Here is a 17,206-nt window from a genome sequence, read left to right on the forward strand (position 1 = left end):
TAGAAGAAAGAGCGTCTACAAAAAATTATATATATATATATATATATATATATATATATATATTACCCCTCCCATGCCAATTGACAATGGTTTAACCCTGGATAGATTTACTGCACTTCTCAATGGAAAAGTGCAGTAAATCTATCCAGGGTTAAAACCATAAGGGGTGTGAATCAAATGTATTTATAATTACATTTACTTCATATTGCTATGTAGACTTGTGTGAATGGAACAAAAACAATTTTCATTTCCTGTCCTTTCGGTTTGGATGAATTTCTGAGTGTTTTTTTTCCATTTTTAAACAAGTGTGTTGTCACTCATTAATGCTCTCTCTCATGCTTTGATTCTCTCTCACACTCTCATTCACTCTCTCTTACAATCTCATTTACGATCTATCTCTCAATTACTCCCTACTTTCTCAGCTGGACGCTTCCATGTCCAGGTCTCCTTTGCTGCAGGTTCTTGCTTCATCTTGTTTCTTCTGGTATCAGCTCCAGCTGATTGGAGGGCAGTTGGGGGACTGGGGAGAGACTGTCCCCGTGGGGCTCATTGTGGCTCTGTCCTTTTGTGAAAGTACTCCAAGAAGCCAAAATAATACAGACAGATTGATAGAGAAAAAGAGGTGCAGAAGCGCTTTTCTTTCTCCGTGAGTCCATCTGCAATCTTCTGGCCTCTTGGAGTATATCAGGAAAAGTGAGAAACGGAATGCACACGTCTACTTCTATGTAGTGTGATTACAAAAACACATGATGGTTTTATGGATAGTTTTTTCTAACCAGATTATCTGGGTAGATACTTTAATATGCCTTCATCAAAAAAGAAAAAAGACAATAATAAAGCACTTAACTGTAGTAGAAACTGCAGCACTGCAGCTGTTCTTCCTCTCTGTTGACTGATGATTGCCAGCTTGAAGAAGCCAATCAGTGGCAGGAAAGTGCTATCATTGAAATCAATGGAATCCCTTTCTCTGCCTGTGCGCAGGGTTCTAAACAAATCCCTGGTTGCAGTGCTTGGCAAGAATGGGGAAAGGAACTAATGCATATGGAAGGATTCTGCCAAATCCCCATCCAAGGGGGACACCATAAAAAAATGAAAGGGTCCAAGCAGCTAACATATGCATTAAAGTGCATATGATGGCTGGAGTGTCCCTTTAAATGAGAATTGTCGCAGGTGCTAGCATAACCAAGGTCATCAATTAAAACTGCCTGTGGTATGTTTTGTTTGTTAATCAGTTTAATTGTTTAGAGATACCTAATTTAGGAGTAAACCTGAAGGAAACTGATATTTGCATTTCCATTGGTTTAGTCTAAGGAACTGTAAAATACAGGATTTAGCAGAAGGTGAAAAGTGGAGAAGCAGAGCGGCTGTGTTGTTTGAATAATACAATTACAGCTGCATCTTTTTAGCTCCCACAAAAACAGGAAAGTCAGTGATACCCTGAAAAAGAAGAATATCTATGTATATATATATATATATATATATATATAATTATTATTTAATTATGATAAATTATTATAATTATTTTTTTTTAATGGAAGGATGCAGAGACAGCGATAACTCTGTATTGTTAGATGGATGTGTAGATGCAGTGGCTCTAAATGTATTACTGTGGCTAATTGGTGTGGAATAAACTAGCAAAATATCTCTAGATTTCAGAAATGGTAAAAAACATAAACTAATCAAAGCAAGCAGACCATAAATCTGTCGTCAGATTTGCAGCATAATTATCACTAACTGAGCATCCCCAAAGTAGTCTTGAAGGTGTGATTTCCAGGCAGCCTGAAATGAGAATCCCGGGGGGGGGGGCACAGTGAGAGTGGGACTTGTCTGCTCTGTACAAGCTCATGATTCAGCTAAAGCTTCCAGTTTGCCTGGGGCTACCGACTGGTGAAAGACTCTGTAATATCGGCCAACTGTCTCTAAAGGGACTAATATGCTTATTGGTTTGTGTGAGACCATCCCTGGGGACAACCATAAGCATATAATCACATATTAACTCTTTGTATTTTTTCTGTCTATCTTTAGACTATTTTTTCTGTCTTTCTTTTTTCTGTCTATGTTTAGTGGGTTGTATATATAAAATTGCATTGACCACTTATAGCTGCACATCCACATATTATTTCGTAAAGTTCCAATTATTATGTTGCACAAGAAATGCCTTTATTCTTTATACAAGGATTGCTAAAAAGCTACCACATACTGTATGTATAACATCTGATTATTCTAATGGATTCAATCATGGAGGGAGTTCTTACAAGAAAGTTAATGAGACCCACAGATGATCCTTTTTTTCTCCTGAATACAGTAATGTGGCTTCTGTCTGCCACTTGTGTCGGTGTGTCCTGGAACCCTTTGCCGGTAATGAGAGACACATCTGCAAGAGCCTGTACTTGGAAGAACAACAAGAGAAGATTTCCCTGGAGAATACAGTTCCCTTTGGACATATTTTTTTCCTCTCTGAAACGTTAACAAGATTTATATTAAAAAATGTGAAAATAATGTAAAATATGTTTTTAAACATTTTAGCATGTTTTCTTTTTCTTATTTTAATGCAGGTTAAAGAGACCTATAATCTTTGCAGGGTTTATTTTTTTTTCCCTTAAATCGTTTTATCTTTGCATCCCTGTGCTATATATAGCTACAAGGGTATCATTAATGCAGGAGAACAGGGAGTACAAAGTCACGTGGTATTCAGCTTTCTTTTCCATCTAAAGCACCAGTGTTTTGTGATGGAGTGAGCATCAATCTGCAATCTGTATATATTTATAGATATTGATAAATCTATAAAGATATTTATTCCGGTATATATATATATATAGATATATATATATATATATATATATATATATATATATATATATATTTCTCTCTCTCTCTCTCTCTCTCTCTCTCTCTCTCTCTATATATATATATATATATAATATCAAGCATGCAATTCTGACAGCACATCGATGGTATAATTAATTATTAATAAATCAAGAGATGTTTTAATGTAATTCCATTTTAAATGGAACATCAAAATTGCTCTCACTAGTACACTGACAACCAAATCCGACAATCTATTTTAAAAGGTCACATAGAAATTTGAGGACATCGCTTACTAATCTCCTTATCTGTGGATCTGAATGCTGCAGCACGGAGTAAATATTTGTTGCTGGCTGCTTTTGATCTCACAGAATAACATTTATATCTGTTTAATTTAAAATGAAATGTCTGGCTTTTGTAATATATATATATATATATATTTACAGTAGAACACGTATAGGAGAACATATATATAGATATATATATATCTATATATATATATATCTATATATATGAGAATGTGTGCATTTGATGTATCATGTGTTAACATTGTCCCTGCTAGCTGATTACATTGTATCCACTCACCGAGAAAGGCCATCAGATAAGAGCATTCTAAGGAAATACTGTATCCGATCGTCTAATGGATAGATGATGTAAATGGTACATTCTGCAGAGGATCAAATGATAGGCTATCTTTTCAGTCTTAATGCTCCTTTTTTACAATGAACTTTTATAAAGGATCTGTTGTTGCTTTTCATGTGCATGCACACAAGTATACTTGCCCAAGACATCAAGAGGCTGGAAATAGAAAAGGTTAGTGCATTTTTTTCTCTGCTAAATCAATAGATCCTGTCTGCTCCAAAATTCAGCCAACTAGTCTTATAAATTATGAAACGACTCATCTAATCTGAAGAACAGGCTGCTTTTCTTCTGCACCTTAATGGTAGCGACCTTTTGATCAACAAAAAACGAATATACACTCACACAAATATAAAATTATATATATATATATATATATATATATATATATTCAGTATGTGTGTATATATATATATATATATATATATATATATATATATAATTTTCCTAAATTTTCTGTTTATTACAAATGTCTTACAAGCTATACATAATATGCTTCCTATATGTTATATATAACAATCATTGATTTCATATATAATAAGTGCATTCCGTTAGACAACTGGAACAGCTAGAACATCTGCTGAAAAACGTAAACACCTAGCAGATTATGGTATCACACATTATATACATTATATAAAAAAGCTATAGTTTTATTTTAATGTGCGGCTGTAAGAACAGCAGTGCAATGAACCACTGGCACGATTTCTTTTTTTGAAACAATAATTTTATTTAATACTCTTTTTTTTACTATACTTTGTAGCAAATATTTTTTTGCTGATTTGAGTTTATAATAAACTTTGTTTTTTTTTTTATTACATTTATTAATTTATTTTAAAATCAAGGCTCTCTTTTATGTCAAAATGTTTTATTTTGTATAATTTTCTTTTAATATATATTTATATATAACTATTGTACGGTTTTACATGTATTTCCCCACTTGTGGTTTACACTATGGGCTATTTAAGTAATATGTGGAACATCTAAAACCAAGAAAAAAATAAATAAAGGCAGTGGACTCTGAAAGAAATCTTGGCAACAGCAGGTAAAGCTAAAATCTCTTGGCAGAACGTACATAACCATTCACTTACTTATTCACTCACCCAAGAATCCATTCATTCATTTACTAATCTAGACGCTGTTCTGCGTGGTAGATACATATTTCTGTTACTGTGCTCTTAGCTACCCTTTTCTTGGTTACATACGGTATTTGCTGTGTGATGGAGAAAATGTGGTTCGGTGAAGGGGTTATGGAGTACATTAGATTGTGAGTTTGACCATATGCTTCACGTGTGAACATCTACAGCACATTATAGATGGAGTGGACATCCCGTGGCTTTATCTCTGCATTGTGTGTTGTTCTAAAATGAGCCCAAATCTCATATCCTCCTCATACTGTTGTTATTATTATTGTAATTATTATTGTTATTATTATTATTACTTGGCCCAGGGCCTTTCCTGAGTTACTTTTGCAAACACCAACAAAAAAAGAAAAAAAGGAAAAAAAAGGGCTCAAGGTTTCTCTTTTCTGTCTGAAGATATAAAGCTGAGGTCCGTTTTTTGGCTGTTGTTGTTCACTGTTTGGTAACATTTGGCAAACAAAAACACAAAATAAATTAACTATTTTTTTTTCCTTTTCCACAATCCTAGATGTTGATGGGTTTTTTCAGCATCGCAAAGAATGACGAAGTCCCCAAGAACTGATAGATATTTCCTCTAGAAATCCAGCAGGTGGAGAATGCATGTGGATTCCTCAAGCTTTTTTGTGTCTACTAGAAGATCCAGATCAGTAGAGCAGAGAGAGACACCATGAGTAAAGGCAGGAAGGCAGGTAGTACGGGTCTGGGGCTGACTGAGCCAGAACTACTACACATTTGGAACAAACTGCCTTGAATGTCGAGTTTTTTTGAATCCCTTTTCAGTTTATCCCAAATCTCTGCTGCCCCAACATGACAATCTACGAGGACTGCGACAGCACAGGAGTGGAAATCATTCCAATATCTGAGGAAGATATACAACAAAGGGAAATGTTAATTTACTACTATCCATAAACTACACACCCCACCAGCAGCACCCACAACACAAATACTGGTATATATAACAGCAGGGTAGCCCATATTGTGTAGATAATGTGGCTGAATGAAGTCAAATAATATCACTAAACATAACTGGAAATGAAAGCCTTCAGGTGAATACATATGGCAGGGGATTGATGTTATATTCACGCCATATCGATTTATGGTTGATGACTTTTTTTGTGATAGAGAAAAGAGTCAGGGTCACTGCCATCTCCTACATAATTCCTTATCTCTCTGAGATTCATATCTATTGTAAAAGCTCATATCAAATTCCACTGGTGTAGAATCCTGTTCCAACACCAATACATCCTCAACATCATTGATATGCAAGTGTTAATTCCCACAGGGGGGTGGGAGGGGCCTATTTAAAGGACCTCTTTGACCTCTTGTGTCCCATCTTTTCTAGATCAGTAATGTGGCGCGTGCCTTCCCCTTGCCCTTCCCCCCATATTACCATATTAGGTGAAATGAATGGAGAAGCTCTCTGCTCTCAGACCTTGCTTCAGACAGGCGCCCGTGCCTTGCTTTTTAAAGTGGTCATCCAGAGTCTAATTTATGAGCACTCTAAGATTGTTGTAAATTCCCGTGTTATGATACATTTGTAATAAATAATGGGATACTGAGATGCCAGAGTGTTACTCTTACAATATATCTACTGTAATTGCATTCCCCTAAGGAAAGCTAGATCCTCACTAAATCCTTTCGCCATTGCCAAACATAAAATAGAAAAGTCAATTAGTTTTCCTTTTAGGTATATCTTAAAATACAAATCATAGATCTGTATATGTTGTTCACTTCAACAATTTTATAAACGATTATTTTGGTTTCATTCATAAAATATGTTATATAACAACTGTTCGTAATTCGCGTAAAGTAACTACTTAAAAAAAATTTACTGGTACGTCGTTTACTGAAATATATCGAATAAAATCAATTTATTTTAGCATGAAAAATCATGTAGACGTGTGAAACTTTGTCATATTCTGGTAGAATTTTTTTAAAATCTTTTTCATTAATGAATCAATGTTCATGTCATAAAATACCGTTTAGGGTTTTTTTTTATATGACAGCAAAAAATATAAATATTTCAAAGTATAAATGGAGATAACCTTACACGTACGGGTTATAATATCGACTAATCACAGAAGAGTCTCATTGATGTTTTAGTAACCATGTGATCATAGAATGGGGTATAGTTTTGGATGTCATGCGACAGGGGGGTAACATTAGTATTTTTAGAAGAGGCATGCAAAGGGCATTTACTTGAAAACAGGTGTGTGTAGGTGGGTTTGTAAAGGCAATTTTTAAAGGTGTCCATTGCTATCAAAATATTGACCTGGTTAATAACCAGTTGCACCAACATTTCCTGCTACAGTAATTTAAATGTATTTTTTCCCCATTAAGTTAAGTTCATTTTCAAATAACCTTATTTGAGGCAAATATGGAATTAATTGAATTAATTCATTAAAAAATAGTGTGGATTTTAGATACATATCTCCCGTGGTCGTGGTTTAGCTCTAACTCTGTCTGAAATTGTCCTAATTCTAGGAACAGAGTGTTAAAAGAAAAGAGTGGTAATTACTTTTAACATGTAAAATGTATTTAGCTTTAGACATGGGATGGACCTGATGGACCACAGGTGGCATTGTATGACTCATGGGCTACCCCAATTAATATTATTACAATTCCATTTTATTAATATCCTGATATGTCGAAGTTGAGTGTACATTGCCTTAAACACTAAGCATCTAGACATGTATGGCGTTTGTGTAACAACTCTCATGCAACATTCTCATGTATAGCAGACACTGCACTGACAATAGAAGCATAGGCTTACTCGCAAATGGTGTCGGCGTTTTTCTGTTCTTCCAGGCTTTGGGAGAAGGGTCCAATTTTCTTTCCCATATCCATCATACAGTTCGATAAGCCCTCAAAGACCTTATCACAATTGCCTGCATCCCTCACCGCCTGAACCAGGTATGCTGGGAACAAAGATCAGCACCATGTCAGCAGGACAGCAACCAGCCAGGCTTTGCATGCAGTACTACAAACTTGTCATTTATCACATTTAATCATCCCAACCAAGTTCCACTTTTTGTTTAGATTTTGCCCCCTTTTGACAGTATATAGTGCCCAATAGTGCCAATCTCCTGCAACATACTATTAACATATAACATGAAGTAGATTCTTAATTATCCCTGGTTTCACCAGTACTACCCTAGGGATGTACAGGTTGAGAAATGCTTCTGTACATTAATGCACATGCACCTCAATCTACCATGCAGAGCAGATATTTCATAAGTATCACTCACATAAGCAAAAACATGCCCAGATAACCAATGACTACTTAACCTCAAAATAAACTATTGCCAAAGTAGTCAGAGAGGAAGGATTTTTAACATCTTGCAAAATGCTAGTTCATATACTTTCTAAATGTGTGAAATAACTGTGATTACATGCTATAGTTTGTATGTAAATTATATAATCTATATTGTTAGCTAAATGTGTACATAAAGTTGTTGTTTTTTTTGTTACTAATTATGAAGCCCATAGTAAATGATGAAGATAGCTTTGGAAACAAATTGTACAGTCGCGATTCTGCAACACTTCTATACTACGCTTATCTAAACTATTCTATACTATACCAGATAATTCTATACAATTCCTCAATACCAAAATATCTCATAACACACTAGAAACGAAGAAAACAATAGTAATTATTTCAACTTGAAATTAATATAAATACCATGGCAAATTAAATCTTATTTTTAGAACGTTTCTCCGAGTATATATATATATATATATATTTAGATTTCCCATAAGATTGTAAGCTCCTTTGAGCAGTGCCCTCCCCACTTTTTGTAAGTTACAATTGTTATGGGATGCACTACTAGATATGTCCTGTTTGTACCTATTGAACAGCGCTGCGGTATATGATAATATGATCTAATTAAAATCAATAACTAATATCGCACATTTAGATAGTAAGCATCATTTGCTTTGATGTAGATGTCTTTACTGCAGATACTGGATTGAGCCAGGTAAAAGAGGGAAAGCAAGGAGATGGGTGCCATTTTGAGATGTTCCAGAGATCCTACTCAGCACACGTGCACACCTGGAAATGTAAAGTAATTATTGGCTAAGACAATCATTTGGCATTGTAGCTGCTGTGAACTCTCACTCCCATGATGCTCAGTCATTTTTGTGTAGTAGGGGTGGGGGCATTGTTCACTATAATACATAGTGAGTCTGAGAGTATGCATCAGATGATATATACTTGGATATTTATGGGTAGAAATTGTCCCTTATATACAATCTGTAAAATACACTAAAAGTCAATCAGCTCTAGGGCCTTGTTGTAAAAGTAATGGTGCAATGACGTTACTTTACTTAAGCTCTTCTGTGCCAGGAAACAGTATTTCTATTATAACGCCTATACATTACAGGACGTATGTTATGTGCAGGTTTAAATGGGTCATATGACTCATTAACCAACAAAAACCCCACTGATGTTCCTGCGATCATATTATATAATAGTACATCTAGTGCTGACCAGCCCCCTTATAACCCTTGGCATTGTAACCATTCATGCACCTGCCAATTCACCCTGAGGAATTTTCCAGGGCAGAAGCACCAGAGAAAACGAGCAAAAAAAGGGTATTTTAATTTAGGACAAGCGTGTCTAAAAGAGCAAAAGGACAGATGTCAGACTGAAGGTGACACCCACTTAATATATATATACGGGGTGACAAAATGCAGCACCCTGACATCCACCCTATTCCAAATATTGGAACAGATCGCAGGGGCATTCAGTAAGTGGATGATAACTACCATATTACATGGATCGAATTATTACTACAAGCATAAGAAGTCAGCAGTCCGTGGTTATGGACAAAGCACAAACACGCTGTCTGCATAAACACCAACTGCTTATACACCATTGTCTTACTCGCAAACAAAATCAGCTCTGGTACTGCTTCACTCTCTGCGCATGCGCGGTTTTGTAGCGCTCATTACCCTCCCCTGTTCAGACTTTTTTTTTTTTTTTTTTAGCAATGAATAAAAGGACGATGTGTGCCTGCATATGTTAACCCTTCCTATCCGTCTCCCTAGCATTTGTCCATTTCAATACACTGCAGCTAGCTATTAAGAGGTAAATACAAGCACAAGAGATTCCAGCCAGCCAGAACTCTTCTAACAAGAGTTTAAAAAAATCACATAGTCAAAGCACGGATGCTCTAGCTTGCTACCAAATAACCTGCCTATCGGTTCTTAATAAAAAAGCTACATCCAACATGGGGTTAACTGCAGATGTCCACCTTACACCGTATTTATTATTACGATTTATTATATATATATATATATATATATATGTATATATATATATATATATATATATATACATATATATATATATATGTATCTTACTGTATATACACACTACCGTTCAGTGTGTGATCCATAAAAATAACATGAAATGGATCAGAAATCCAGTGTAGACATCGTTAATGTTATACCAATGTTAATGTTATATATGGAATATCTTCACAGGTTACAGAGTCCCTTTATCACTCCCATCACTCTTGTGTTCCAATGGCATGTTGTGTTCAGTAATCAATGATCATTAGAAAACCCTTTTGCAATTATGTTACACGGCTACACATTTCCTTGTTTTTCATGAAAACACATAAGTGTAGATTAGATAGATATAGATAGATAGATAGATAGATAGATAGATAGATAGATAGATAGATAGATAGATATAGCAGATAGATTTATACAACAACCTGGACAAATGGCTCAACATTGTAGCACGTTTAATGTTAGTAAGACTTTCACACATTGATACAAAATAATAATACAATAATAATAATAATTACTATTTTTACTATTATTCCAAGACTATGTTCGATAAACGCGTTTTCATAAACTAATCAAATTCACAATGCAAATACCCATAACTCCCAGCCATAACCAAATAGCTGTAACATCCACCTCCTGTATTCCTAGCATATTCTGTCCTTACTGTAGCGACATCTATAATATATACGTATATGTGATTTCGCATATATCTATACCTATATATATATATAATGTATATATAATATATAATATATAGTGATAATTTTACAAATCGTGTAAAGACAAACAGGCAACAGAACTACGAATCTAAAACAAATTCGTTTAAATCGTTTCACTATAAAATGTGTTTATTATTATTAATGATAATAATTCGCTTTATTACCTAAATAGGACTTATGTAAAAAAAAAATTACAAATATTCAATATCCTTATCCAAGAGCTTTTAGACACCCCAATGAGCATTATACAGTTTTACAAGAAATATAATTGTACAAATATCTATAAATGAGGCTAAGGCAGCTGGATTCTAGCTAGAGCCCCTCTTTATAATTAGCAGGCACTCTCGCATGTGTTGATGTGTGCCTGTATAGGCGCTAATGTCATTAACGGGTGTAAAGTCAATTTTAACGCCTCTGATCAAAGTCACAAGGGTGCAGGAATCGTAGCGATGAGGATGACGGCTACAGAACACTTCCTTCCTAGCCAACATCTCCAAATAGCTATTCTCACGCATTGTCCATGCTTTCATTCTATCGGATTATTCCATGGGACTTTATGTCGTTAGGCACCCGAGCTGTCCTGATTTTATGTCTTCATTTATTTTTTTTTATTTTTTTTGTTACTGGAAGTGCTAATTGAATGTTTTCTTTTCTGTCAGCTGTACAGCCAAACACAGAAGTCATGAAGAGCCTGCGGTCTCCCCAGTCTAAGAAGTGTGAGAGCTTCTGTCACAGGGGCTCATTCTTCACAGGGTTACAGGGGAGAGGTGCCAAGGATGGCAGGTTCAAGCTGCCAGTGTCGCAGCGATCAGACTAAATAAAACTGTGAGCATTCTTTCCAATGTCACAAAATACTAATCATCTCTCCCCATTCATAAAATACACATATATTTCTCAGGGTGCAGCCATTAGATTGTCAGACACAAAAAGGCAAACACAGAATTCATTCGTCTATCTATCTATCTATCTATCTATCTATCTATCTATCTATCTATCTATCTATCTATCATCTATTTATCTATCTATCTATCTATCTATCTATCTATCTATCTATCTACCAACCATCTTATGCTGTACACCATTTCATTTAATTTAATTTGAAATTAAACTAACCGATGCTTTTGTCATGGAAATTATAATATCAACTATATTTAGATTTTTCCTAAATGCATCTCTTAAAAAAGGAATTGCATTCTGAAATTATACTTTCAAACACACACACACACACACACATATATATATATATATATAATTATTTATATATATATATATATATATATATATATATATATATATATATATATAAATTATATAAAATGAAACAGAAGAGACGGTTCTTCGGCATGATATTGTTTCGTTGAAGCGGCTACACACGGTGCTTAAAGCGCCTGTATCTATATACTGCATACATCTCTATGACATCATATTTTAAGACGTTGTTTTTTGAACTTTTATTCAGCCTATGTATTCAGATCTTTCGTTTTATTACCCAAATATCCATCCAATATGCATGTTTTTATGAGCTGGCTGTTAACAAGCAGATGCCACCATACGGAAAAGATCAAACACGATATAAAGACACCGATCGCTTAGATCCCGGATTTATCTAACGATTATCGCAATTTCCTTTTACCGGACTATTTTATTTTGAGTTTCCAGCACCGATCGGAGTATTACCCGCAGTAAACAAGTCTATTTGTGAGACGTACGTGAAAATGTTATATAGTCGGTCTACTTACCTAGCTGCACAGCGAGGACCAAAAGAATACATCTGCCGTTTAACTGAAGTCCCATCCTACATTGAATAAAACCATTGGAGAGTGTAGATCTTAAATGGTTACTTTGGGAAACCTTGGTGGGGATTGAAAATTAGGCATTGCCAACAAGTTCCCGCTGCTGACACTTTGCAGAGCCGGAGAGAGAAGGGAAGGGAAAGGACTAGATGGGGAGAGAAGAAGGGAGAACCTGAAATGGGTCACACCATTCGGAAAGGGGGGATGGATTGCAGCCCACGCCCATCCCCCTCCCTTGCCTGGACTTGACGTGGATGTTGGTGGCAATTGACCACTTGCCTTTATATGAATCTTGGAAGCCATTCATAGTCATCAGAGGCTGGGATGATCCACATTTTCGCTTCATTAATGTGCAGCCAGACTGAACACCCGCCATCTCCTAGTGAAACAGCCCATCCTCTCTGGGGATTGATGGGTTAAAACTACGTGTAATCCAAAGATGCTGTGCTCCTGTGTCTGTTCGCTCAGACTGTATGTCGATTTCGGATCGACCGCTGAAACTATACACTTTTGTACATCACAAGGGTGAACAAATATCTCGGGGGCGCAAATAACACTTCTGGATCAAATATTATCTATGTATCAATTTTAAGCAAATTATACAAAAGTGGGAAAGTATACATTTTTATCCAAAAAAAACCCAGAAATGCAGGATTTCGTACAAGAATCATATGGTGTTTTGATCGAAAATTGTTAATTAAGATGACATTTGCTGTCCTTCGCTGTGTCCAGGTAACGCATGTGTGTTAAATGGGGAGCGAAGGAACCCAACTAGTGACAGTTTTGTGTTTTTTTTCTGATTTTACTTGAATTATAGAAAACTCAATCTAGAATGCCAATTTATTTTTTTAAAATCAGATTTTCCTGGAGCAAAGATCCACTACACAAAGTCAATTTCTTTTATTTCTGTGTGCCAACCGTTGGCAAGAAGCTATCAAAAATGTAAAATTTTAACTAGTCAGTATTTTTAATCTATTCATTATAAAATGTGCATTTCAGTGTTCTATAGCCTTTTACCAAGTGCTGCAGTTAAAATGCATCTTAAGAATCCTATACCTAATTTAAAATTGCTTTTCTTATATTAAATACATACCTATACATGAAAGTTAATATGTAAGTATATGTAAGTATGTAATATATGTAAGTATATATATATATATATATATATATATATATATATATATATAGTGTGTAGCATACAGCGTTAGGTTACCTGATGATTATTAGCTTATCATTATGGAAGGTAGTATACTTAGCCTATACTATATTAAATGTATACTAACATTTGTATACTTTTTGTATACATTCATCGTTCCAGTGAAGGTAACTATAGCCAGAATGAAAAATGATACAAATAGATACTTTAAACAATTTTGAAGTCTTTGGTTGGATTTTTTGCACAGATATGGATTTTGCAGACAGGGATTGGATCTGCAAGTAGCCAGCGGAATGGTATATGGCATACAGAGAAGGCGAGGAGGGAGAGGTCTGTGGCTAGCGCATTAGTGCAAAAGGATCCAAAGGGAATGGATATCAAAAAACTACACAGACTTTCCAATGCACTCAGCGCACCCCTCCTCTCCAGTCTAGGAGGAGCTCATGGCAGGATGATGTAATCTCTCTCAGATTAACATTTATTCACGGTATTCTTTCACTTTTATCTAGTACTAACCCCACAATATCTATCTATCTATCTATCTATCTATCTATCTATCTATCTATCTATCTATCTATCTATCTATCTATCTATCTCTATCTATCTATCATCTATCTATCTATCTATCTATCTATCTATATCTATCTCTCAGAGTATGTGGTGTTTGTGTGTTTATATTCATGTATGTATGTATGAATATATATATATATATAGAGAGAGAGAGAGAGAGAGAGAGAGAGAGAGAGAGAGAAAGAGAGCTCTAAATTGTTTTATTAATAACGAAACCTTCTATTCTGCAAATGTTTATTCCCGTTAATGCCATTTATTACAGCCCTTCTCAGCCCTCATAACGTGCAGTTGTGTGAAGTTTAAATATTCATGTGGGTGTTTGTGTAGACAGACAAAACTCAAGAGATACAGACAAGCAGCTTTGGAGATGTATTTTCCCTGATAAGCGTCATTATTCCTCCTCCACAGTACCTGCATACCCAGAGTATATCGCCCCTCTCACACCATTCACCACCCCCCCGTCTTTATATCCGCAGTAATCTAGTTGTTTTTCCTACCCCTCACTATCACCCCCTCCTTCTCATTGCCGGTCCTCACAAATCCTGCCACTGCCCCCTCTCTCCTAGACCTGGCTCAGGCAGCTCCTGCAGAGGATTCTCTTCTCTGACGTCAGGGAGAGCTCTCTCATCACACCTGCCCTGCATGCTAATAAACCACCTTCCAAAAAGCAGGGAGTCCTGATGGCTTCCTTAGCTTCTCTTGATTGCTCGCTGTCCGGAAAGCTACTGTGGAGAGAGAGAGGAAAGAGTGGGAGGAGGGAATCCTTCATGATCGAAATGATAAAGCACTTTATGCTACAAGTTAGACGTCAGGATGCTGCACAGGTACTAAAAGGACAGGGTGATGCCCTTGAGCGAATCTACTTCCTTCCTACTCTCACCCCCTCTTGCCGATCGCTCCCTCTCAATTTCTGTGCCTGTGAAACTCCCTACTGTCAGTCTTATATATCTCTCAGGTATAAGAAATTCCACTTTATTAAATACTTTTACAGATTTATAATTGAATATTTCTAAATAAGAATATTTAATTCATGTGTGCATTACTGTTTACCCATCACCTGTGATATTACTGTATCCAACTAGAGATCATATTGATCTTGCTTGATTTTACTGTTAATGCTGGCATCTGATTGCTTAAAGCGATCTTTTCTGCATTTTCTTTCACCCCTTTTGCCCTCATGCTCTTCTCCTTCCTAAGCTCCTGTCCCATTGTTAGATCGCTTTAACAGCCCAGCTTCACTGCAATGCTGATTCCTCTCATTTCTGCAGCAGTCCTGGCTCTCAGAACTAATTAAGTCTCCTTGCAGAGCTGAGAGTACATGCTGTTTCATCTGGACTTTCTTGTGTTGTGAAGGGACAGGTGTGGAAAGGAACATTTGCACTGGTTTCTGATTTCTGGCTTATGTTTGTATTAAAAAATGCAAAACACAGAGCCATATAACATTTAATAAATTTTGGTAGATTAACCAGAACTAGTACTGCTGGGAATATCACTTTAATGCCTGCAATTGTATGACATAATAAACTACAATTTAAGTAAAGCACCACATATTATACATCATGACAATAAGTAATACAGTCAGTACAGACTGCTAATAAATATATTACCATAAAAAATACAAACTATATGGTTATATATTGCATAGCTCACCAGTACATTAAAGTACCCCAAGTTTGGTGAGTCTTATTTAATTTTTTTATGGCTATATTGCTTATCAAGGAGGTGATTGGAAAAGTAACATCATAACTGATTTAAATATTATTCGGCTTCAACTTGTAAGTGTATATTACTTGTCTGTTAGTGATGATTATATAAACATTATTGCCGTGTTATGTTCGAATATTTGGTAAATTGAAAATGTTATTGGAACTTAAAACATTAGTTTTGTAATTTAATCAGTTCTCTCCTTAGGAGAGAGGGAAGAAAAAAAGGGCAAAACTCTCTAGTGAGTTGGCTGATGACATCCGCCTATTTGCAATTTTTATGATGGTTGGTCTGACAGGGGAACTGTGACACCCTAATATTCAATGTTTTTCCTAAAAAGAAATGTAAGTTCTTAAATCATTAATGAATTGGTGTATTCTTCATCTTGGAACACACAACCACCACTGACCTGCTCATATTATGTACTCATATGTCCAGAATGTAGCATAGGGATGTGACATCATACCCCAGGTCACAGAATCATACTGTATGTGGAACTGCATCACACAAATATGATAGCTTAGTGATGGTTAAAAGCTATGCTTTTGAGAGGTTAGTTGTCAAAATTGGAAGGGAGACTTTTGGAATTCAAAAAGTAAATTGATTGCGCCACAACTATCAGAAACAGAACAGACCTACATATGCTTTAACAACAACTCTTTACTTTGTAAATACTACATTCTCTTAACGGTGGCCAGTCCCTTCTATCCATCTTTGGTCATAGGGACAGCCATTAAGTCTTGATAGTCTGATGATGATCGTGTGGCATCATTGTATAGCATTCATTTCTGGGTGGAAATGTAAAACAAACGAGTCATCAGTATGTAATGATTTTCCCAATGTTTTATTTTTTTTGTTCTAACAAACACAAACATGTGAGAGAACTACATCATGACTTAAAGGGATACATCAGTGACAAGTGAGCCCCTAAACAATCAATGTATATAAATGTCTCAATATTTTTCACATGGGGTCTCATTAGACATCTACTGCCAGTGCTAAAGCTGACTGGCATTAACTGTATCATGTGCAAGTAATGTGTCTGGCCAAGGACATCTCCTGCCCTGGGTGGGGGAAGGGGGACATGCATATGGGGCAATTCTGGATAATCCTCCAATGAATTTGAAAGACCTCTCAACCATTAAATGCATATGATGACTGGCATGTCCCTTTAATGGTTTGATATTAAGTGATGCAGTGCAATGTATTGGCACAATTAGTTGCAAACAAGTTATTCCAGTTCATGTTGTTTTACATCTGGACAGTAAAAAAAACATTTGCCTTTTCTCTTGAAACTTTCAATTCCATTAGTAGTAGTCCTAGTAAAAGAAAAATTATTCTTTTTTTCAGGTCTATGGAACTGACATCAGTTAAAGTTGTAAA

General features: G+C 35.7%; 1 protein-coding gene across 1 annotated transcript; it reads right to left on the minus strand.

Annotated features, from left to right (window-relative positions):
- Window positions 1-4,146: 4,146 nt before the first annotated feature.
- NRN1 (neuritin 1) lies at window positions 4,147-12,530 on the minus strand. Its single transcript, XM_053468224.1, has 3 exons — window positions 12,340-12,530; window positions 7,357-7,501; window positions 4,147-5,442 (listed from the first exon to the last, which is right to left on the minus strand). The coding sequence occupies exons 1-3, from the start codon at window positions 12,392-12,394 to the stop codon at window positions 5,214-5,216; spliced, it is 429 nt and encodes a 142-aa protein (XP_053324199.1). The 5' UTR covers window positions 12,395-12,530; the 3' UTR covers window positions 4,147-5,213.
- Between the last annotated feature and the right edge of the window lie 4,676 nt (window positions 12,531-17,206).

This window comes from Spea bombifrons, chromosome 5, assembly GCF_027358695.1.
Source record: "Spea bombifrons isolate aSpeBom1 chromosome 5, aSpeBom1.2.pri, whole genome shotgun sequence".
In the NCBI taxonomy this organism is placed as follows: domain Eukaryota; kingdom Metazoa; phylum Chordata; class Amphibia; order Anura; family Pelobatidae; genus Spea; species Spea bombifrons.

Coding starts and splice junctions, on each gene's coding strand:
- NRN1 (XM_053468224.1), bottom strand. CDS start 12,394: ATGGGACTTCAGTTAAACGGCAGATGTATTCTTTTGGTCCTCGCTGTG. Junction 7,502..12,339: donor GGTCCTCGCTGTGCAGCTAG/GTAAGTAGACCG, acceptor CTTTGTTCCCAG/CATACCTGGTTCAGGCGGTG. Junction 5,443..7,356: donor AACGCCGACACCATTTGCGA/GTAAGCCTATGC, acceptor TATCTTCCTCAG/ATATTGGAATGATTTCCACT.